This window comes from Cebidichthys violaceus, unplaced genomic scaffold, assembly GCF_023349555.1.
Source record: "Cebidichthys violaceus isolate CVI_PGR_0920_01 unplaced genomic scaffold, fCebVio1.0.p SCAF_9, whole genome shotgun sequence".
Taxonomy (NCBI): domain Eukaryota; kingdom Metazoa; phylum Chordata; class Actinopteri; order Perciformes; family Stichaeidae; genus Cebidichthys; species Cebidichthys violaceus.
In genome coordinates this window covers 9,276,765-9,301,924 of record NW_027176975.1, presented here as the reverse complement: position 1 = coordinate 9,301,924, position 25,160 = coordinate 9,276,765, and the positions used below count along the sequence as shown (strand labels likewise).

The 25,160-nt window shown below is 40.1% G+C and overlaps 2 protein-coding genes across 2 annotated transcripts in view; one reads left to right on the top strand and one right to left on the bottom strand.

The window, feature by feature from the left end:
• The first annotated feature begins 4,753 nt into the window (after window positions 1–4,753).
• Window positions 4,754–13,230, top strand: hapln1a (hyaluronan and proteoglycan link protein 1a). Its single transcript, XM_068703927.1, has 4 exons — window positions 4,754–5,022; window positions 9,827–10,171; window positions 11,058–11,357; window positions 11,529–13,230. Exons 1-4 carry the CDS (start codon window positions 4,914–4,916, stop codon window positions 11,813–11,815), a joined length of 1,041 nt encoding a protein of 346 aa, XP_068560028.1. The 5' UTR covers window positions 4,754–4,913; the 3' UTR covers window positions 11,816–13,230.
• A 3,117-nt stretch (window positions 13,231–16,347) lies between these two features.
• The window catches only part of vcana (versican a), a 63,571-nt gene continuing 54,758 nt past the window's right edge, over window positions 16,348–25,160 (bottom strand). Inside the window, exons 7-13 of the mRNA XM_068703595.1 lie at window positions 23,242–23,355; window positions 22,977–23,090; window positions 21,191–21,349; window positions 20,812–20,894; window positions 18,652–18,796; window positions 18,355–18,537; window positions 16,348–18,255 (exon numbers count right to left, since the gene is read on the bottom strand). Coding sequence (XP_068559696.1) covers window positions 18,098–18,255; window positions 18,355–18,537; window positions 18,652–18,796; window positions 20,812–20,894; window positions 21,191–21,349; window positions 22,977–23,090; window positions 23,242–23,355 — 956 coding nt within the window. The 3' untranslated portion in view covers window positions 16,348–18,097. The remainder of the gene's footprint in view (window positions 18,256–18,354; window positions 18,538–18,651; window positions 18,797–20,811; window positions 20,895–21,190; window positions 21,350–22,976; window positions 23,091–23,241; window positions 23,356–25,160) is intronic.

The following is a 25,160-nucleotide window of genomic DNA, read 5'->3' as shown; positions in this document are numbered from 1 at the left end:
CCGTTAACACAGCTGCACACTCTAACTTGTGAGGTTTTTACAACAAATTGCTTTTTTTAAGAAAATCTAAGGCTAACTACAAGCTATCTGCAGCTTATATCTCTGGACATTTCTGTGGATCCATAAAGATTTAGTTTTCAAAACGTCAGTGGTTTCAAAAAGGTTTCAAAAGAAAGTCCTCACATGTGTTTTTCCACAGCAATCATAATGATACAATGGATTTATTTCATCAACTCTGTCAAAAATGTGTGGTTGCGGACAGTAAAACCCTCTGCCAATATCCAGGCAACCAATGGTGAACAACCTTCCTTGACTAAATGATTTAATATTGTGAGCTGACATAACTGGCATGATTGCTCAAGTTGTGTAACTGCATTGACTCTCAGTGAGTCTTCTACAGCTGCGGCTAACATGGAGCCATACACCCAATGCCCCCCCCCCCTTGGTGAGAGCTTGGCAGCCAAGTGAAAAAAGGAGGCAAGTCATCTGATGGGAAGAGGAGAAAAAGGAAACAGAGAGAGAAGCAGAAACAAGTGGCTGCTTGTGACACAGCAGTATTTAAATATTGAAACAATTACCTCATAATGTAAAGCAGCCCAGTGTGTGTTCTTCTGTGCATGTTAACATAAATAACATAGGTTTTATGGGATGGATAACTTCTGAAACTTGGCTTGGATCTCAAAACAGATATAAGACAGATGTAACACTCTTGGACAAGTTTTCTATTGGTTTAGGGTGAGAATTGATTCAGAGTTGGCTTTCTTTATTTAAGATGCCAAAAAAGAGATTAACCTTGTTCTGAATGTTTTGCAAAGTCAGCTTTATTGTCAATTTCTCAATGTACAGAGGAGTTGAAAAAACATTTCTCTCCAGTTCAACATGTAAAGTGAATGACCAAGTGTGAATGAATGGCAAGTGTGACCCGATCTGAAAAATAATTGTATAAAGACAGTATTGGAAGATGTATTGTCATCTTTTTACAACTAGACTTTGCTATAATTACACTACAGTGTATGAAAACAGCTAACTGCTGGATGTTTAAATAAGCAGCTGTTTGTAACCAAGTTGGCCATATAAACTTGAGTTAACTTGTATCGATGTTGTGTTCACAACTTTTTTCCACTGCCCCATGTCCAAAATAAATACGTTATAGCAGGTTTAAGTAAAAGATAGTTCACTGTAAAAATACTCTTACAAATAAACATACATTACAAATAAAAGTTCCATATTCATTCTTTAACCTATGTAGAGGAATTATTAGCAGCAAAATGTACCTACAGTATCAAAAGTAAAAGTATTATTTACTTCTCTAAATGACTACTTTCCATATTATAGTTATTGGATTATACTAATTTTATACTAATACTAATTTTATACTACTAGTTACATGCATAGTGTATTTTTTAGAATAAACGTACGTCTTCACAGGAAGTTTAGGCAACAAAACCACTTAATTGTGTTAAGGAAAAGACTGTGGTTGATGCTAACTTGACTGAATAACAACTCATGTTACAATCGAGGGACAAACAAGTCAGAGTTACGTGACTAACAATTGACAAAATGTCAATTTTACTTTTAGTTTAACATGTGACACGAACAGCGGCCTCCTAGACGATAGTCCTATGTTTGTTTGACCCTTCCACCTCCCACCTGTACTAAATTGACCAGCTCGCTCTTTATACTACATCAGTTGCTGAGCGTATAATAATAATTGGTGGGTTTACATATGAGTCAGTATCAGACACTGAGGGGCACTGACCCAGCGTCAGTGTTTGACGAGTTGGGATTGAGCCCGGGTTGGTTACCGCCGCCCATGCTACCATTCAGTCACTGCACAGAGAACGACCAGAGAAGTGGAGCTAAGGCCACTATGCGTGGAACCATCTCTGTAGGATCTGATGACAGAGAATATTAATTACAAAACGCAGCATGAAACATGCTCTTTTTGTTCCACCCTGATCCGGAGGAAATGAGACTGTGACACACCAGCTGTGGGGCGTCAGAAATGCACTGCTCACATACGTACACATTTTGCTTTCCCATCCCACCCAGACCTTTTAAAGCCCAAGTCGCTCACGTCATTGTTTCATCTCTGCCTTATTACCAGGAGCAAAAAAAAAGTATTATCCCCGCGTCATCTTCAGAATTGTTTCCAAGTCTAATCACGTGTTGTACTAGTGCAGATAATGAGGACCACATGTTTGGCGGTGGCTAATGTGAAAGAGACTAACATGGGACAACCCATGCTTGTTTGGCTTAGACCTTTTCCTGTCCAGCCGTACTGAGAAGTTTACACAAGAGACTCCCAAATCTGCTGACTGTCACTTTTCGGACGCCATCCTGTCCTCATGCCTCCGATGGCCTGGGACCCAGAAAGCTGCTGTATGTTAACAGGAATCGTACCACCCATCCAAGAGCTGGGAGCTCAGGCTGTGGAGAACCAGCTGTGAATGCGCTCATGGCCCTGAGACTTGGCTCTGACACAACAGAAGGAGTCTCTGGGTGGGACTCCTCTGAGCCACAAGACATTCAATATACCTCTATACAGCCCAGTACATTCTGTACTTCTAAATGTGCACATATACAGATTATACAGTATTAACAAATATACAAAATGGACACACATGTACGAACAGGCTTACTAGCTCAACAACATTGCAATACCGGAAAAGCGCTATTCATGGAGATGCCAATATTAATCTCAAGAGCTGCTTATTTTACAACAGAAACTCTAAAGTACTGCATGTTTAACCCAGGTTTTAAATATTGATAAATATCTATATTTTGAAAGTACTTAGTTTGAAAGTATCTTGATTAACCTACCCAGCAGAATACAAGCATTGTGGATAGAAACAAGAATTAATTCACATTTTGTTGTACCAATTATCTTGAAGTTCTATACTTATGTTTGGGAGGAAACCTGGCTGTAGCCAAAGTGTAGTGGCCAGGTCTCTGTCTGGACAAATCATCAGAAATTAAATTCTTCAGACAAAATATGCTGGTCATCAGCATTTTATTTGGCTTTTAGAGTTGAGCAAGATATGCAGACAGAAGAGGGACAAAAGGAAAAGGAATGACTGATCTGATCTATCTAACTTGTCCACCCAAATATTTACAGTTTCATTATGTGGCTAGATATCCGTTGATGGATTGGCAACACATGTTAAGCCAAATAACACTTTTTGTTGATTGTACTGGTTTCTTTTACACCTCCATCATGAATGCACACTGTACCCTGCCGCAATCTTGCTGTTAACACTAAAATTGCTATAATTGCGGAATTACATTAGCTTTGATATTCTCAAAGTATCTCACAGATGCTGCCATAGGTGGTTGCAGCACTTACAGTAAACTCATAGTGTGTGTCAGGAGTCTCTTTGCCCTCACACTGGGGCCATATATGTTTATAATTCCACTCTGTGCACCAGGGCCTATGGCCGTCTTACGTAACAGTTCCTTAGATCTCCAGAGGATTGGAGGCAGGGGCAGAGAGGATGTGCCATGGGTAAGCTGGGACTTTAGAATATACAACGGAGGCCACCATGTACTCTGTTGACTTCTCTGCAGGGTTTGAAAGATCGGCAGATGGGGCAGAGCAGAGAAAGAGAGAGACAGAGAAAGAAAACAGCTTGAGTTGTCCCAGCTGTAATAACTCCAGTGATGAAGAGGTCCAGAACAGCATCTGCACCGTGTCGCTCCACTCCCAGCCTTGCCATCTTTCAAAGTTCGTCCGGACGGCTGAGAAAACGTTTAGGAGAGACCACACATTCTTCCTCTGCTCATGGCTGGTCACAAATGTATGTCCCTGCTCCTCTGAGATGAGAGCTATACTCTGGTGTCTCTGCTCTGCTTCAGCATCGGAAGAAATGAGAGAAACATACTCACACAATTTACAGCATCCGCAGAAGTGTGTAATCGTGGGGAGGGTGAACATCAGCTGACTTGGTTTCTTACTTTCTTAGTTACAGATGTTTTTAACACCACTTTAAACACTGTCAAATATAAAATAATTGTATTAAATGTTTACAGAATAAATAGTATAGGGAAAAGAAAGAAAGCAAAGAGGAGAGTAATAAATAAAAGGAGGAGAATGCAAAGAATGACTTGAAGGCATGCATTATTTGTATTACCCACATTTAATGGTCTTGCATCAAATGTACATATAAGAAGACAACAGTGTGTGTGAAGGAAGAGTTCAGGCCATTAACTGAATGAACTAAATGAACTCACGGTTATGCTTGACAACATTTTTTAACTTATGAACGTTAACTTTCATTTGTGTAATTGAAGCCCGATAAAGAGACCATAAAACAACCATAATTAAATGGGGTTTAAGCCAGAATGAATCAGCGTTAATAGAGTGAAAACATACCTAGGCTGCAAGTCATTGGACAATGGATGTGATGTAAACTATTTTTTATGATTATGTTTCATTCACTGTCTCCAATGAGAGCAAATGCACATCTGATCTTTTTCAAGTGGTTTACCTATAAGTTGTTTCATCTTTACTGATTTGCATTCCTCATAGGAATCACTTTAGTTCTTCATCTATCTAATACACATTACATAATCATCTGCAGGTTAATTGTCTGGAGTTTTGCAGTATCCCTCACCCTCCCAAGGGAGCGGAGGGAGTTTTTCAAAAATAATGTGGCTAACGGGAGCCAGTATAGAGCTGTGCATGGTGATGGAATGAGGGGAGGGGGAGTGGTCTTAACCATGTAAGGCTACAATAAAAGGCACTTGTCTGGACGTCTGAGGAGCCCAAACTTTCCAGTAGCACCACAGGCGGCTGCTGCACAAAGACAAACAGAAAGAAGAACAGCTAGATGAATACAAATTAAACTTTTGATTCTACTAAAATATTTGAAGCTTAGATAACTTCTGTAGTTTAAATTTTGTAACTACAATTTATGTGGAAAAAAGAGAAAATGACGAGTCTGCTGTGCATCGCAATAATCTCCCTGACCCTGGCTGGCAGTGCATACAGTCAGTTGATGAGCTCTCCCCCATCACCAACAGGTAAGATAAAAATTCATGTCAAAAAGTTTGATATTCAGGAGTGTAAGTGATTGTATTTTTCTGTTACCATTTTTTTTGTGAATGCATGTGTGTTTATGTGCAAGAATGTTACTGTGCATAAAGAAAGAGAAGAACTGGAGGATGAGCAGTGTAAGGGACCTGAGCAAAGTGGTACCACAGCTCAGGCTTGTGTAACAACGGGGTCTTTGTAGCAGTAGGTAACAGAAGCGTCTCTGGGGTAACACACACACACACACACACACACACACACACACACACACACACACACACACACACACACACACACACACACACACACACGCACACACACACAGTGTGACTCACCATTGACTGACTGGCTTCCTGCATACAGACCACCACAGTATGTAATGACTGGTGAAAACTGTAAATCACCGTACCATTCACAGAGGCTCACCACCCACGCTACTGAATGAAAACCGCACCACTAATACTACTGGTTGTACTCTTAAATTGGGTCATAGGTGCCTCAGTGGCTGAAACTGGGCTTGTAGTGCTTGTCCCTTTATGGATGTAATTCTTAATAGAGTGCAAAAATAGTCAGGAATTTCCCACGGTGGAGTTTACACCTTTTGTAATTTTTCTGCCATTTTATCAGTTGTTTGTCTTCTTCTTCCTGTGGCAGACAGAAAATGAAAACCTATAGAAAGGCATTTTATCAGAGAGCCCTGCACTCCATCATGATGCTGTTATAATTCACATTCACACCTGCCAACAGGATGACACACTGAATTGCTGCAACCGCAAGCTATGAAATACCAGAATAGATCTACTGCTGAAAAAAAAAAAAAAAAGCTACAGCAGAAGGCTCTCATGTTATATGAGTGATATTTAATGCGCTTTCAGAAGCCCTGCTAGCTGACTCAGTAGATGTCAAATTATGGGTGGGTCAGCTCTGTCTCTTCCAAGACGAGAGGAAATGGTTTGTCTCTGGGGAGAATAGTTTCACTCTAGCCGGAGATGATGTTGTTTAAGTCAAACATTGGAATTGCTCCCACTAGCCAGTGATGTCACAGGTGTGTGTCTGTACACTACATGTACATGTTTATACATGACCTCACTGTCTGCATTACGTAAAAGCATTGGCTAGGCTCAGGCCAGCTTAATCATCGAACCATACAGTGTATCCTTTATTGGCCACATGAGCAATGTATTCTGTCTGTTCACTGGGCGTTGCCCGTCCTTATACCTACTGACTCACTCTGGCACTGGGAGCTTTTGGAAATCCGCCACGGTAACAGGCAGCGTGACAGAAGAAAAGTTAAGATTAATGACCCGCAGCTAAACGTATAGAGCCCCATGCTGAACAGCAGCCAAATGACTCTGTCTTTCCCTGTGAGGTAATAGTCTGTTAAGTCTAATGCTCACTGTAGTTGTTGGTTACTGAGGCTTGGCCCCGTTGCTAGGGCTGGGTGGGAAAAAGAGCTTGGGTGGAAAATGGGGCTGGGGCTGGGGGCCGAGTTTAAAATGTGTTTAGGCTAGGAGATGAGATGTTGGAGCCATGTTTTGTGCTTTTGCATTTGTGTTAATTCACAAATGACTCTGATGACAGTCTACTGTACATGTGTGCTGAGGATGTGTGTTTACCCATGTGAGCAATTCACACCCACACACTGTATTTGCGCGTGCATGACAGAGAGCAGCAAAGACTTTATTGGAATTAGTGTGTAGGAGTTGGCCTTCTGTGTTTGTCCCAGCTGTGCTTGTTAATTATTCCTCCATACTGACACCAGCAGGCCAGCAGCAGAGGAGGACAAAGTGTGGGGTACGGTATAGCATCTCATATCTAGCTGCTCTGTCAGAGGGTGTGGCACACTGAAATAAACATGCAGTGACTGCTCACTGATGATGTCCATCCCTTCATAGAGGAGGGATTTGAACCCATTAAACATTTTGTTCATTCTGTAATGTAATGTGCAAATTATGCTAAGGGTTTTAACAGCATAATTACACTGGTGTAGATTCTGAATATATAAGTCACTGAGTAGAGTTGGACCACTGTTGGTAATTCACAGTTCGTTGTTACGACAAAGCAGATGGTTCCAATCGCTTGCTATTACAACCTTTAACAGACAGACAGCCACAGAGAGAGATAGAGAGCGAGAGCGAGAGCGAGAGAGAGAGAGAGAGAGAGAGACGGAGAACTGCTCGGTCATAAACTGACAGTGGGTCTTGGCTGCAGCTGCGGAGCTTTTTTATTGTCATGCACATGTATTCATTTACTTCTTTGCTGTTTTATAATTCCCAGCTGCACTCCACAAAGATTTCAGATAGAAACAGTAACTGAATTATTTGTCATCCAATTTTATGTTAAATGTGACAATTTGGCTCAACCTTTGACCTCAGAGAGACTTATATAAATAGGATGTGGGTGAGGTGCAACAAAGAACAGAAAGGCTTCCCTATTTTCCTGAAAGTCTATGTAAACACAACAGGCTGTTGCTTTATTAGTGTAGTGTACCCCACATGGTCGGGGCCACATTCTCCCGTGGGACATGTCTGCTGGTAACTGCAGGAGCAGGAAAGAGTATGGAGTTACTTTGAACATGCCTGTCTCTCCGTCTGCTACTACTGTCTTGCAGGAACCCTCAAGGTTGCTCCAGTAAGAGTTCTTTATTATTATTATTATTATTATTGTATTAGGTTAGTATGTATTTAATAATTCATACCAAGCTTCTGAGCATAATGTTGAACACTGGGATGTTCAATCAATCCCCTCCTTCCATCTCACATTCCAGGATTACAAACTACATCCAGTGGTTGGTTTTTGTCAGTGTACAGAACTATGTTTCCATAAGACAGTAAAATTAAACCCTTTATTCTATCTACTCTAATTTCCAAAGTAATATGAAGACATTTAAAACAAATTTAAAGCATAAAAGTTGGGTGGCATCACACCTACTGAGCTGGTGTTGACGTCAACATGGACTTCACCTTGGCTAGGGCTTTTGATGATCAGTTTAATCATTCTGCATCCCACAAATTTAAATCGCACTTTATGCAACTACCCATGCTGTGAATTTATGAGGCATGGTGATGCTGTGAGTCATTCCTTACTGACAGAACTGGCACACAGACTCTTGTCCAAACTGCTATAAACTCTGCTTTCAAAGATATTAGTAAGTATTAGCATTAGCATATAGGGTGTTTCATAGCTCGTAAAACACCTGGCATCTTGTTAACCAGCAAGAGGCGAGTGAGGTTACTGGTGATTGGCTAATAGAATAAGTTTCTGGCACATGAAAAGGTTTGCATCTTAATTAATAAAATGAAGGAAAAAAAATGGAAGGGAGAGTGGCACGAAGTTTGACTGAAGGGTAGATTAGGTCTGTCACCGGTGCTTCTGCTAATTAAATCCTTCTGCAGAGGAGCTCAATACTAATGATCTGAGCATCACTGAACAAAGTCCAGACACGCGTCTACTGTGTGAATAGAATGGAGGATTGGGGTAGTTTAGGCATGGGGTGGATTAGAAGTCATATCAGTGGGTTGATCAATGCAGACCGCAGCAAGCCAGTGGCTTCTATTGTTTCCTGTATTGCCCATGTGGGAAACGTTTTCCCCTATCGAGGAGCCAGTGACACAGTATTCCAGTCAGGGCTCTAGTGTTGCTGCTCAAAATGGGGCGGCTCAACACAAATGCTGGCATCCTCACTAAGAAAGGAGAGACAGACTGGTTTAGACACAGTTCATTCATATTGAGTAAGTGGGAAGAAAATAAATCAGAAACAGAGCATGGAAGTTTTTTGTTTTTTTTACATTCAGCACTGAACCAGGACTCTGTCAAAAACAGAGTAGTTAGATTAATAGTTATGCCTGCAGAATACTTAAAGCCAAAACGCCAACTGATTTACTCTGTGATGTGATTACCATATTATCTTACAAGTCCCATGCGTTGCAGAGTTTGACTCCACTTACAAGGCTGATTGTTCAAGGTTTTACCGGTGGTGGTGGGAGTCAGAGCAGGGGTTGTGTACATCCATCCATCTGGTGCTTATTATTGCCTGGCACAGGCGGCCCCTTGCTGGTTGGGGTCCTCTTAACTAAGCAAGCACTGTGAGGTCTGAACATGGAGGTCAGGGAGATTGTGGGAACCCATGGTGAGACACAAATGATCCACCATTGTGAGTTAAAGGGTGGCCTAGTTTGGACAGAAGTGCAGAGAGGAAATACTCGTAAGAAAAAATAATGATGGCAGCTAGATTCTGTGTATCTTTAACTATGTTATCTGCTGACCTTTCTTGTTATTCACATGGTAGCTGACGTACTATAAACATATACAGATGGAGCAGATGAAAGATTGCTACAGATTAAGATTACATTGTGAGGGTTAATTCTGAATGCTAAATGTTAGGACTAACAAGAGCAGTAGGGAGACTGGAGAGGACGACTGGCTCCAGGGGCCGAAGATTGGCTGGTGTCCAACACTGTATCTAATAAACCAAACAGGATACACCCAAACTCTTTGATAGTTTTGTGTGAGAAAGCGTTTGTGTGTATGTCGTGTTGTATAATACATACAGTACACACGTGCCAAAAAATGCTGTGAAAAGGGAAATTTTCCCCTTTTTTCGTGTTTTCTCATACTGACTGTATCACTTTCATGCCAAGCAAGTCAAGGCAAACATTCCTAGATGCAATCTTTGGAAAATATAGCTCTAACTTAAATAAACATTACGTAAAATTTTCCAGTGTAAATGCAAGTATCATATAAGCTTAATCACCAAACCCTAATAAGGTTCTATACTTTTTTCTTTTTTTCCAGTTATGGTTTTGGCTGAGCTAGGTGCCAACGTCACCCTGCCCTGCCGGCTCCTTGCCAAAGATGTCTTGGAATTTGGTAGCGTTGGCATCCGAGTCAAATGGACCAAAGTGGCAGAAGATGAAGCACTGAATGAGGATGTGCTACTTTCAATGGGATTCCACAAGAAGACCTTCGGAAGCTTCGCAGACCGTGTATTTTTGACGGAGGCCGACAATGAAGATGCCTCCATAACAATCACAGATGTCGCCACAGATGACTCTGGAAAATACCGCTGTGAGATCATCAACGGCATGTTCGACTTCATGGAAGAGATTACCTTGGATGTGCAAGGTGGTCTCAATGATGGTAAATCCATTTTTTTATATCCATTTAGAAACTTAGCCTAGGGTTGGACCTTAAAAAAAAAAGTTAGTATACCAGCTGTGATAACATTAGGAGCTCTATCACCAGTCATTTTGCATGTGTCCTTTTATTGTTAAAAATACATATAGTTCAAGATGAATCATCTTTCTCAACATTGTTTTTTTTTAGTTATTGAAAACATCCACATTTTCTTTTCTTGTGGAAAAAGAAAAGATCAGACAGCTTGTTCTGATTCATCCAAACCGCTGTAATGATTCAGCCATGATCACATTTGAATACTGTTCAACATCAGTAAACAGAAACACATTTAGCTTTTTTTCCCCAGTCCGTATCCTCATACATTGACTGACTTTTCAAATTTTATAAATCACTAAATCAACTTCCTTTGAAAATATGCCATACAAAGAGTCTTCAAACTGCTTTTCATGCATGTTTGGGTTACTAATATATTCAAACATATAGATCCCTGGAACCTTGCATGGTGACACACTAAATCACTGCAGCGGGTTAAAACTCCTCTGCAGAAAAGGGAGGCTCCCACCCACCTTTTTCACGTGGGAAGAATCACAGAAATATTAACAATGTGTTACTTTGATACAGCTGCTAGAATTTGCCAAATCTTTTGATAATCATGAAATTCAGTTCATATTTAATGTAGTAGTCTGCTTTGAAGTTCAGTGCAAAAGATCAGTTTGAAAAACATTATTGTTTCTTCCTTGCAGAGAGGTAAACAAGCACAAAAGTAATGAGTTAGCAGTGTCTGGCCTTTGGGGACATTGCCTCAGCTGACATTCACTATCATAAAACTAAGCGCAGACTGATTGTTGACATATTGTCATATTAATTTCATCTCTTCTACCTCGCTCAGGTGTTGTGTTCCCATACTCCACCAGTGAGGGCCGCTACAACCTGAACTTCGACAATGCTACACAGGCTTGTCTGGAACAGAATGCTACCGTCGCCACCTTAGATCAACTTCATCAGGCCTGGAAGGGCGGCCTGGACTGGTGCAATGCTGGCTGGCTGAGTGATGGCACAGTGTATTATCCCGTCACCAGAGCCAGAGGGCCTTGTGGTGGCAACAAAGGGCCTGGCCTCATAAGCTATGGAAGTCGTGACAAACAGAAGGCCCGCTTTGATGTTTTCTGCTTTGCTTCTGCACTTAAAGGTGGGTTACTTTTATTTGTATATCCATTTTCACCATTCACTATTATTTTCATTTATTATTCTTGCAAAAGAAAACACATTGCAATTTATGGTTTTGGTAGACCAACCTGTAAAAAGGAGTAGGAAATATATTCTTTTTCCTGACCATCTATTTTGATCTCGCTGCTGTCAGGACGTTTCTATTGGCTGGTCCAGCCCGACAGGCTGACCTTTGATGAGGCTGTGCAGGCATGCCTAGATGATGGGGCAGAGATTGCCAAGGTGGGCCACATGTACTCCGCCTGGAAGCTCGAGGGCTACGATCGCTGCGATGCTGGCTGGTTGGCTGACGGTAGTGTCCGCTACCCCATCTCCAGGCCCCGCAAAAACTGCAGCCCCACAGATGCTGCAGTGCGCTTTATTGGATTCCCAGACATGATGCAAAAGTCTTACGGCGTCTACTGCTACAAAGATGAGTAGTGAGGCGGTAGGTAAGAGTAGGGAAGCCATAACCACCAAAGAGAAGCAACAACCACAACCAATAAAATAAACAATAAAGCAGACAAGCTTTGGATCTAAACTAGCATGAGCTCAATAACTTTCTGAAACTGTGATAGCACTCTTAACTGCTAAAGAAACAAATACTGTACATCTTACTTCCATATGCAATGAATGAAAAAATATTTTGTAGCCAGTAAATTTTCTTTTTTTCTAACTTTTAATTGTAGACAGACTGATAAAAAGGCAATAGTGCTAATGTATGAGTGATGTGATAGACACAAGAACTTGATGGTTGTGAAACCAAGTATCCATTTACCAAGTATCCCGTCAATGAAAGACCATAGATTGATAAGAGTCATGAACATAACTACCACTGTTGAGCTATGGCTATATACGTACATGTTATATTATGTATTCAACGGGATCCCTCTCTAATCAGAGTTAAAGTTCTTTTTCCCACGTTTTTTAACCTGAGGAGTTGTGATCAAAATTATTGTTTAACAAGAAAATGAATGTAATTGTCTTGATGGGCTGTGACCTATTCTGCATTGATAGCTCCTGTTAGATCAACCCCCAATTACACTTTCATATACAGTTTTAGTAAAGTATGTGGTACGTTTGTTTTAACAAAATGGTTTTTTTTACATGTTTATAATTTTTTAAAGACAAAAACAGATTCTGTCAGATTTTTTTGTGAAGTGTAGCTTTTAGAAAATATAAGACAACAAGATTTCAGCCAGACAATGCAGAATACATATACATCTTCCCCTTTTACCCTTAACACAACCTTTAACAAAACATTCCCTGATTGTCTAAGAGTTGTAGCAATTCCCCATAGTAGCTACAATTACAACTAACAAATGCTGAAATCCACCTTGACTGAGAAGACAGTTTCACAAATTCTCACTGAGGTTATGAGCTATTAAAAAGGTACATTTCCACTCGGACTCTAGTGTTTTAAAGGCCTGAGCAATACTGAAGATCACTCCTAAAGAACGATTAATTGATAGTCATGCTCTAGGGATTAGATCTGAATAAATGTTTGAGAATAAAGAATCAAAACCAACAAAAAAAAAAAATCATAAAAGTGTCAAACGGACCACAGAGAGCATGTTCTGGACATACAGAGCTGGTAATCTAAAGGTTTGCCAGATAATAGTACCCTTTAGGTACTGAGTTTTACTTTTTCTGACCCTGGGCACTGACATATGGTACTTACTGTAGGTTACATGTGGTCATATGGTAATGCATTGTTTGTAAAAGCAAAACTTAAAAATATCTCACACTTGCGCATATGTATACACACAAAAAAGGTGAAGGTATTTTTCTATCTTATCGGCATGTACCTTTTTCAACAAAGCAGTTTGAAATAAAGAATACGACTTTTAAATCAATTTGTGTAACCATCCCTTTTTCGACAATGAACATTTGTTTTCCACATGAACCCAATCAACATGCATTATGTGAAGATACAGAGGTTTAAGCAGAGATTTAAATAGTTAATTGTTAAAGCTGCCAAATTAGGGGCCATGTATCTGGCATGAACCCATGTTGTGGCGAGGATTTAAGATTAGACTCTCCTCGCATTTATTTATTCTTTGGCATTATTTTATGCCAACACACAACTAAGTTAAACAAAGGGGAACAGTTTCACAGTTCTTGTGCGAATGCATGGGAATGGGGTCAGATTTAAGATGATACAGCAGTGAAATGTAAATGTGTGTGATAAAAAGGTCCATTGAAGCAAGCTTTTTGTTCTGTGGACACTGAGGCAGATTGTAACAGAAGAAACAGAGATTGTGCAGCATTTTTCACACTTTTTAAAATATTAAAAAAATCTAATAATTATGTTTAATTCTCAATTCAAATCTGAGGAGTAAACTATACTATTATACACTGAGGTAAATGCACAAAACATTTGTTTCTGCACATTCGTGGCATTGTTTGTTTATGTTGGAAGCAGACAGTTAAATTCAAGAGCAATTGTGAATTGTGGCTCTTGTGGACAACCACCGCCTGATTGCTGACTGATTTTGCAGGAGTAATGCTGGACATTTCATTTGGTTGCTAGTATGGTTTCAACCAATCAAATGTTGTGCTGACGTTGAACAGAACTGATAATGCTATATCCCAAACAATTGATGCTCACAGTCATCCAGATTAAGTAATAGGGAAACAGCAGAGTAATGGATAGTCTGCATCGGACAGATCTATAAGGAGTCTGAAACGCCTGTCAAACCCAGGAAAATCAGGGGGAGCCACGGTGGGTTTCCTTACCAAAACAAACCAAGAAAGCCTGTTAAATCCCAGAGAGAACTGGAACGAGAGGGCCAGGTTTTTCCGCTGATCACCCATGAGACATCTGCAATTCATGAGGCAATAATATATGTTTTACTCTTGCTGGGGCACCTAGGAGCTGCCTTTAATCACTAATCGACTATTCTAATGTCGGAGTGGGCAGTCACAGTGAAAACCACAGCAACCCAAACTTATACAAACATTATATTGACTAAATCAATGTTATTACCAGTAACAATGCTTTTTGCTATTAGGCAGTGTCAATGACAACTTCAAGTCACTGCTATGTTAAGAGGCACTCTGGAAATAGTGGTGCATTGTAATGTACTCCAAAAGCTTGTATTTATACCAAGGGAATTCATCTGCTTCCTTTATGCATCTTCATGTAGGCATAACAAGTATTTGACATTCAAGACGAGCCAACTACAGTCATGCTTTTGACAACAAAAATGTAGTTTGACATACTTTTGCAAGTCCACAGTTCTGCATCATCAGCCATTTCAGTATAAGTGCTCACTTTTCCTTAATCCAGTTCTTACACATAATGTTTTACTATAATTCACATTCACTCCTGAATGTCTCATCTGTCCATCAAGAAGCATGTAGAGCATGGCTGCTGGGTTTATCATTAGTGTTTGATGTATATGCAAGACACTGCAATACTTTGACATTGGTATGATGATGTTCTACAGAGCATGATTGTGATTCACAGAATTCAGAGAAAATCCCTTAAATTATGTTTCGATGAGTTGTGTTGGTGCTTTATGGAAGAAAATTAGATATCTACCCTTTTCTATGGTATTGTGCTGACAAAAACTCAGCAAAAACTAAGCCATAAAACTCGGTTTATGGCTTAGTCTGATAGCACAACCTGCTGGTAAAACCACCGCACTACTTGCTCTATAAAAAAAATGACCTCAGTCAGATACTGTGGTTCTCAAACTTGTTCAAGTCCAACTTTTTGGGGAAGAAGAATGTCCTAGTGAAAAAAAAAAATAATATTAAAATGCCTCTTCAATCATAAACAAATTCCTCTTTGATAAGAAAATGTGTATAGCAAGGGCTTCAATGAAAATAAACCAATACAAAAAATAATGCCTGCAGTCATTAGGCAAGCACAAACTCTTGCACAAACAGCAGTCGTGTCTACCTCGATGCAGGTAACCTAGAGGAAAATAGTTTTTTGATAGTCACTCCAACTAGGTTTAAAAATGCAGAGAAACAAGCTAAATCCAAAGACAGCAAAGGAATCTCAAAAGACCAGCTTTTCAGGCAGAATATGCAAACAAAAGGTCTGCAATAAGTCAAGGAAGGATCAAAATGCCCTAGGTGCACAGTTCCCGACTTCTCTTAAACACTGAAGAAAGGGCGTTGTCAAATCCTGATTGGCCATGAGGGGAAATGCACCAAGCTGCTCTCAATATTTAAATAGGAACCAATCATCACACCCTGTGCAACAAGCGATCTGAATAACCCTCCAATTAACTCAGGGGAATGGAGACATTCAGCTCAAATAAATTGGGAAAAGGGTAATGACAGTACCAAAGAATGAGGCACTGCCACAGCGTGACTGAGGTGTAATGTTTCTAAGAGTCTTTTTAATTTGTTATGTCTCATAATATCAACTGCCAGAGTTTTCAGACATAAAATAATTCCTGGTCTCTCCTCATTTCCCAACGCATTCACTGTGAACCCAAGAGTAAGACAGGCTTCGTCATATGTTCTTCTTGACTTGTTGTTTGGTTGACTACTGTCACTTAAGCACATTATCTTGTTTTTCTTTTGTTTCATCGCTACTGACACTCTGAATGAACACCATTGCTATTGTGAAAACACAATCTGTTAACTATTCCACTGTGAAAAAAGATTCAGACGTCAAAACATTAGTTCTGCGTCGCATTTCCCACCGCTCTCGTGCACCTGTCATGCCTCTGATCACAAACTTTGAGAACTAGTTATGTAAGAGGACCCTCCAATTTCATTCATTCAACCTCTTTATCTCTCTATTCCAATACTGAATCCAGATACTGTTAAAAGGTTACTGTTCCAAAAACACACTACAAAACAGAAAGGATAAGAGCCAACCATAACTTCTGGAGTAAAGCTACAAAAACAGGTGGAGAATGTGCACAGCACTCAAACAACAGACAGTGTTCCCAACACATTTCCTTAAAAAGTCCAAATTGAATTTTATAATATCCTTATATTTATTTTATTTCTTTGGTGATTTAAAGAAAACAAGTTTGATCTCTTTAAAAAAATTCACAAACATCCCAGACATTCACATTGTAAAATAAAAAGTTATAAATATAAAATTATATTATATGCACACTAAAGCGCACACATTCACAGGCAGAAAAAACAAACACATTTTTCCATTAAAAAAATGCTGGAGACACAAATAACCATCCACATGTACAAAGATTTTGTTAATGTTACAGAACATTATTGCAGCCGTTGGGGCCCTCCATATTCTTTGGTCAACTTCTGGCATTAAAGATGTCAAAAGGCAAATAAATCCATTGTATTGTTAGGGAACTTTTCATCTTCAATGCATTCCATTTAGACAGTCTGTGATTGTGGCTGGTTTCCTGTTGAACATAAAATACAAATACATGTGGAGCACTCCAGGGACAGATGGCAGCATCATATTTCACCTGCAAGTATAGAACAAGTAAGGAGACAAGAGCAGCTTGAAAATAAATTATATGCATCTGTGCCTAAACAGCCGTTATGTTCAAGTCTTTTTGAGGGTTTCACAAAATACATTCTCTCAAAGGCTGATTTCAGTTGACCACAATAACAGAAAAGTTAAGTCTCCAGAATAAAAAGCTTTACCTAGAAAACCATCGCAGACTACAGCACAACAGCAACAGATGATAGCAGGACTCTTGTGGTGTGTAATTATGAACAGCATTACAGTTATTGTAAACATGCTGTAGCAACTAATTGTAAGTTATGCACTTAACACACATAATACAATTCATGGCTAATTGAGCCACATCTCTCTTTAAAATAGTAATGGAAATTGATTTCCATCAGTGGATAAAGGCTTTGTTGGTAAGTACTTAGAGAGCAAACTTTCATATGAAATTGCAAAAAATCACACAAAAGAAATATCAATACGCTTAAAAAATCTCTGTATAGAAATCTATCCATAAAAATGTATCTTGACAAGACATCAATGACACCCATTGACAGCTGGAGCTAATAACAGGTGGTGATTTGATCAAATTTGGTATAGTTTCCTCAAACAAAGATAAGAAACCATAATAATTAGGTTTCAAGACTGGAGAAAGATTATTCACAAAGGTTTACTGTTCTGTAAGTATGTGATATATCTATGAGTCCTTTGTATGATCATTCATTGCCACCGGTGCTTCCATTTTTGTTCTGATAACTTGGATGTCTTGCCATAGAATAAACATGGTTAAATTTGAGGACTTCATATATATGCATATGCACATGCTCATTAAAATGAAGTCCAGCTTAAAACAGCACAACAACATAATGGATTCCTTTACATAACGTAAGCGCTATATTTTCACAATAGCTTTTTTCTATGATTAAGGAACACTTATGGTGATTTTAAATAGCACAGTCGGTGTACAGAGGTATTAGACAGTCATGGATGTATTATATTATATGCTAAGGACAAAGTAAAAACGTTTGCAGTTTAAAAAAGAATGATGAGTGTACTTTTTGCTTTTCCAGTAGCCAGCTGAAAGTATTTTATCCACATTGGCATTGTGCCCCTTGATAAGAAAAGTCATGAATCAACATCTTTTTAAAAGGCACTTCATTCCATCCTCATCCAAAATGTAAGAAAACTACAGGTTGTTCTCTTGGTTTCTTTGATGAGTTTCCTCTTGTGCTTTTTCTTGGGGAATTATTTTCCTCTTTCCACACAAGCATCACCTATGTGTTCTAGTCTAGGGTAAGCTGTGCCATGTTACATGGCAATTACTGTCTCTTCAGCTTATTTTCAGTCTTGTCTCTTCTTCCCCGGTAGCGCTGCTGGTGAACGCGGAAGGCCTCGTCTGGCCATCTCTTGAAGTTGTTGATGCTGTAGAGACTATTGTGTTGATGTCTTCTAATAAAGGTCCTCTGATAGCTCGATGCTGTTAGAGAAAAATCATGTATTAGCTCTAAAACGATTTAAGTGTTTGTTAAAATGTTATACAGTGACATAAACCCAGAGCAATACTTGTTGTACTTACGGATCATGCAGGAGATTTTAGGGCTATCCCATCGCCCATCTCCACGACAACGAATAGTTGGGACGTGCCTCTGAATAAAGCCTGTCTGGCACTGGTATCTCACCAGCGAGTTGATCTCATACCTCTCACGCTTCTTACCAAAGGTACGTGCATTCTCCACCAGAGGGGGTTGGTTACAGGCCACTGGGAAGCAGAGATGACGATAACATTAAAGTGAGGAATTTGACAGTAGACAGAAGACTTGCATTTTCTCCTTCTTAAACACATGTATTCAAAGTAAGAAAGTATGTGTCTTACCTGTGCCCTTTTTGCAAGTGGAAGTTAGGTGGTAGTTGCAAGGAACATCATTCCACTGGCCATCCTCATGCCATATCATCACGACACAATCCTCACCAGAGGAGAAGAAGCTGTCAGGCTGGTTGGGCCTCCAGTTTTCATATTGCTGAAAAATAAGAGGAGAGCATAAAGAGTAAGACATTATGATGGCTTTGTGTCCTTTAGAGAACCAAAACAATACTAATTATAACCCTAATACAGATATAGATGCTATGATTTTTGTATTCTATTAATTATTATAACCTATTTTAGGAGCAGCAGTTATCTATAATGTATATTTAGTCTGCTTGATAAAATGCATGACATTGTACTAAAGACACTAGTGGGGTAAAGGTTACCAAATTAGCACATGTTTTGCTTCTACCATCTATCTCCTTCCATAGAAGTGATCCCAAAAATAGAGATCCTGTGCTGTTTAAGCACAGTTTCCCATCACTGTGATTTTAATCAGTGGCCACAAGAGAGAGCAACTGTATGTTTCTGGGAGACAACTTAAACTGAGCAACCTAGTGACTGCATCATAGTTCAGCTCTGTGGGACACTTGCAGGGTCTATTTAACTAACACAAGGCACAGAAACCAACACATTTACAAATAGGCATGTAAACTATATTTAGCCACAGAATGAGCAGCCATAGTAGTATTTTTTAACAGGTTTCTAAAAGACAAAAGATTATTAAGGGGCAACAACACACTAACATGTCACTTCCTATCCAAGATATGATCTGAATCCAGTAGAGCCTACAGGTACTTGCCTAGAGGTCTTCATCATAATGGAAACTTATAGTGTTATCTTACTTATTACATCACACAGGCTGCATGCCTCGCATTACAAGTGTAATTCTGCAGGCACAAAAATCCATACAAACACAGATGTTCATCTACACATTAATACAGTATACACACAGCTGTAGAGCTGTGGGGCATCGAACCGGGAGTTGATGCTACCTGCAGTCTTTCAGCACATTTTAGGTTCAAACAGCCTCTTCAAAGCTGTGACCCCCCCCCCCTCCCAACTCCACCAATCATGCCCTGAGGCTCTGCTACTCTGTCATTATGGTTAAAAAACACACATTGACTTCCTGCTCAGCTCACTTCAAGTTAACAAATGGGTGACCCATCAACTGAACAGCAGGCCTGCATCCTTCTTAAAATAATCAAACAAACTTTGATCACCCCCACATACAGACAACCAAAGAAACACCAACTTGGGTGTTTCAGTGCCCTGATACATTTTCTTGAAATGTTTCCAAATATAAATATATCACAGTTATTCATATGTAGTCTTATATACTATACTTAAATCTGCTGGAGGTGACCACCCACCCAGACCCCCTGGGCTGCTGCTCTCCAGTGTTTCTCTCTTTCTGCAGCCGAGCACAGGTGCTGTCCATCTGTGTGTCTGCCTGCCTGGTGGCCCTTGCCCCGGGTGGCTGTTTGAGGGTCGGGCCTTCTGCTGCGTGTGGGGGTTGAAGGGGGACCATACCTGTCTACGCCTGCCAAACTCCCCTCTACACAGTGTCACCAACACCCTCATCACCCCTCAATCTCTCAGCTGAGCAAGGGTCTCTATAGGCAGCCTGTGCTTATCTTTTTACCCTCTGGCCTTTATCTCTGGTCCTGGAGGATTATCTTTGAAGTGAGTGAATGATCTATCTGTACGACACGGATGCACACAGTAATTAGCAACTTTCCTGTCTAGTGAGCAGGATCTTACGCATCTAAAATCACTACACCAAACACGCTACCACTTGTGTGCTATTTTATAAACATTGCATTTAAGAACAACGTGCATTTCCCTCCCTTGCCTACTCTTTTACATTGGTTTGTCAACTTCTTGCATTGTTGCAGCTGTTGGTTTTCTTTCACTGCACTCACACTGACTAAAAGGTGGTGCCTTACAGTATGTGCTACATCAAATTTATTACCAGAGCAGTCACCCACCAGGGTGTAGCAGTATGAGGCAGAGGAGAGTACGTCATGAGAAAGTCACCACAGCCCCTAAAAAGAATGACTCTCCCTAGATGACTGTATGTGTCATCGACATCTTTTCCAAATATTGATATCGTCTCTGAGCCACGTTTGTTGAGACAAAAATATGTGAGAAAGCAACTGATCTTACCACAGGGCTGCTGTCAGTCCAGCGGAAGTCACTGTCAAACATCTTATCATTCAGGCCAATCCACTGGTAGTCCTGTCCAAGACCTGCCATACAGGGTAGAGTGAAACACAGCAGATTACGTTTCTCTATTGCCATATCTCCTTTTTAGGACTCTTTGGTTACAGTAAGTGCAAAAGGGAAGGCATAGATAGCGATGGCTTTTATTATGCTTGAATCATTTTCTTGCATTTACTGTACAGCTTCATTAGTGTGGTAGATGTGGGTTTGAAGGAGATCTTGTACTGCTTCAATCTTACAGTATCATGTAGGTTTCATAAAGTAGGACTTTGAACATGTTTCTGTACTTCACGATTGACTGCAACTGTGACCTTTAACTTACGGTTGACAAACTGTTGCTCCTCGTGGGAGAGGATGCTGCTGAGATGAGCACCCTGCATGCGACACTCTCTCTCGGCTGTGTCCCAGTTTCTTCTGTGGGGGAAGTACTTGTAGCAGTGGCCCTGGAACTTATGCCAGCCATAGTCACATGTTTCTGTATCTGGTGGGAGAGAAAGAAAGAGTGAATGAGGGTTTCAGGATAAACAGTTTTGCAACATATCGCCAGACATTAAATACATTAACATTAACAACAAACTTTTACTTCCATCCATGAATCTATTTAACTCACTACCTTATTCATGACATAATCTATTCTACTGCATACACAGTACTCTTAACAACTGCGTATACTGACCCTTTAGGTCTGCTGTTATCTCTGACCACTGTTTCTAATCAAGATGGAAGAGGAACAGCATGAATGATTAGTTATTACAACCCCTAACAGCGGCACTATAAGGACGTGGAGGCAAAATGACAATTAGCTGCCAATTACTACCAAAAGGTGTGATAACAGTGGTAATGTTTCTACTTCAAAAGTATTCATGAATGGAAAACAAAAAGCTGTGAATTAAGATTCCAAATTATAGTCAGGTAAAATAATGAAGCATGGGCTATGCAGTCGCAAACAGGTCACATTTATGTCAAACCCAGAAACTCCAGGTGATGAGATTTAAAATGGATTTGGAATAAGGCGAGGAGTTAAAATGGATACAGATTTTCATATTATTTCACCAAAGATTGGAGATATTTTCTCCATCACACCTTAATACCATCCTCATCTTGAACCTACCGATGATATGTGTCCCAACATATGCTGCAGCAACTCAGTTTACTGTCTGTGCCTCTCTCCCCTCCTCAACTTCCAAACGTTAACAGACAGGGTTGTTCCTCTTCAAGCTACTTTTTCTCTCTTTCTCTTGCCAAAACTTTCTAAGATAGCAGCTCTGTCTGAGTACAGTGAATGGGTGTGATTCACTGACGAGTGATCCCAAAAACAAATAATAGTGTAGACTCTGGTCAAGAGAGATCAGCCAAGACAGATGATGCGTGGTTCAACACACTTGGGATGAAAATAGGCACACTACAGTAAAAGTATGTGATATGGGAACTTCAGAATAAATTAAGCATTAATGAAGCAACTATATTACATAAGACTCAGTCTTGTGTGGATAAACGTGGTTACCCAGGGTGTACCCAGGAACGTCATGTCTAGTCTAATCGTACTGTCCTAGATAGAAATATCAAGTGACTTGATGTCTAGCACACCTGCATTGTAGTGTACACCTCATCTGACCTGGCGCAGAGAAATCAATGTCTGAAATAGGTTATCTTGAAAATGAGTCAACTGTCTCTGTGTCTGTGGAAACTCAAGCTTGAGGGTGGTCGAAGTATTATCAGACTTCACAGACCTTAAGGCAATGCTAAAAACAGACTGTAAATTGAGTTGATGACATAAATATGCTTTATATGACAGATAACGCCCTGGAGCAACCTAAGGCAATTCTCTCTAATTGTATTTCTGTGGTATGGCAAAAATTTTAATGACTCATACTCTATTTTTTCTGGTGTATTTCCCAGAGACTCAGGTGAATGATTCAGTTAATTGTCTAAACACATTACCAAATGCAAGATCTGCTTATGAGATTACAAATGTTACAATTTAATCTAGGCAGTTTAGATGGATGGTTGGAACCATTTGAAACACCAATGAAAAGCTTTTGTTAATCTGAAACAGAACACTCAGAAAAAACTAAGGAGAGAATACATCAAATTAACCACAAACTTACCTTCCTCACAATACAGCCCAGAGTAGCTTGGGAGGCACACACATGTAAAGGAAGCCAGCATATCAACACATGTGCCTCCATTGCGGCAAGGATTTGACTGGCACTCGTCAAAATCTACATAAGAAACAGACATAATGACTAACAAAAGGCAAAAAAACTCATAGTCGCCATGACATTAAAACCACTTTTAAGATTAATTTGTTGCATCCTCTGTGAAAGTTAAGGCAGTAAGATATCATGAGAGGAATTATTCATAGTATCCTACCTGTTTCACACTGATTACCACTGTAACCTGGAGCACATCTACATGTAAAGATGCTGCCACTCTTGAAGCAAGATCCTCCATTGAGACAAATATTTTCTGTACACGAGTGAACTCCTGTTAAGACATAAAAAAGCAAGATAAAAGTTGTGTTTAAAGGAATTTTTTTTCTGACTTTACATATTTTGTTGTATTCCATTGAAACAATTTGAAAAAGCATACCTGGAATTTCAACAGTCTCGCCAACGACGGTGTGCCCCAAATCGAGTTCCGTGTCAGTTATCATAGTTGTTTCCTCCCCTCTTATTGGTGGTTCTCCTCCAATCTGTGGTTTGTCACTGTCCAGTTTGTCATCCTCTTCAGAAAAAGATGACGGAGTGGTAGCTTTGGATGCAACTAAAATTGGCCAGCTTTGTGTTTGAGCTGGTGTCATTGTTGTGAACTCTGTATGGGTCTTTGTGGGAATTTCAGTGTGAGGAGTGACAACTCCTTCAATTTTGCCCACAACATCTTCTTTCTCAGATGTTCTATCAACACTAATTGACATCTTTGAAGCTTGGGTAGCATCAACCTTGAATACAGTCTGGATTTCATCTGGGGGCAGAGACTGTTCCTCCATACTGTTGATCTTTGGTTTCTTAGTAGTCGTCATCTCACCAGACACACTCTCAGAACTGACGGATCCACTTTCAGCCCCAGTGCTAATGATGGAGGGGGACTTAGTTGAGGCAGACAGAAGCTCAGAGGTGATGTTCTCAACTTCACCACCAACAGTGCTTACTGTGACCAAGCTTTCTTCTGAGCTGTCGGTGTTTTCTGAACCACTCTCAGAACTAGACAAGGATACTACACTAACAGGAGCTGAGGTAGAAGGCAAGAAGGTGACAGCTGCTGCTGCTACTACAGGTGATTTGGTTGCATTTTCTTCTGAGCTACTTTCAGTACTGCTCAGTGAGTCAACAGGCCGACTCTCAGATGTTTGAGAAACAGGTGGTGTAGTAATGAGAACTTTTCCTGGAACTGCTTCAACTAGGTTTGATGCGTCATAATCTGGGGTCGAATCTATATCGTCATATATATTCTCTGTAGAATTTGTATCAGGAGATGGTTCAATCTTTGCACCACTTGAAACCCAGTCAACAGCTGGTTCAACTGTCCTGCTGGCTTCAGCAACTGAAGAAGACACTCTGGGCACAGTTGTTGATCCTGTAATCGGTCCTGAGGTTTGTTCATATGTAGATGATTCTGGCTTATCTGTTTGGGTATTTGTCATCTCAGGTGATAAAGTGCTGGTGATGATACCCAACTCACCAATACTGGACAGGGTTGAAACAGCTGGAGTGACAGAGTCTGAATTGATGATAGTTGTTGTATTGTCACCTGAACCTTCTTCATCTGTTAAAATGCCAATACTTCTTTCCGTTGATACAGGGATCTTCTCACTCTCTGATGATGTTGTTTCATAATTTGAAGCCTTTTTATCTGTTGAAGTGTCGGTCTCAAGTGACACTGCAGTTGATTTGTCAGTGGCAGAGGTGGAAGTGGTAGTCCATTTACTCTCTGCTGTCACCATTTTGGGTGATGCTGTTGAGGCCACTTGATCAGTAACATCTGAAATGGAAGTCATCAAAGGAATCTCAGTGCTGAACAGTGAAGATGCAGTTGAAAATGGAATCTTTTTTGTTCGCATTGCAAGTGAAGAAGCTGTTGCCTCTAGAGTTTGTTCCACTGAGCTTGAGTCTGTAGAAGATGCTGTCGCAACAGCAGTTTCTTCTTCAGGTTTTGCAGATCTGTCAGTTGCAAGTTTTGGACTATTTTCAACCCCTGCAGGCACTGTCCCTTTAGAACTGACTGTTTCATCTGTAGGACGTGAAGTTATTGCAGCATCAGTGGATGTTTCCTGGATTTCACTTTCTTGTGCG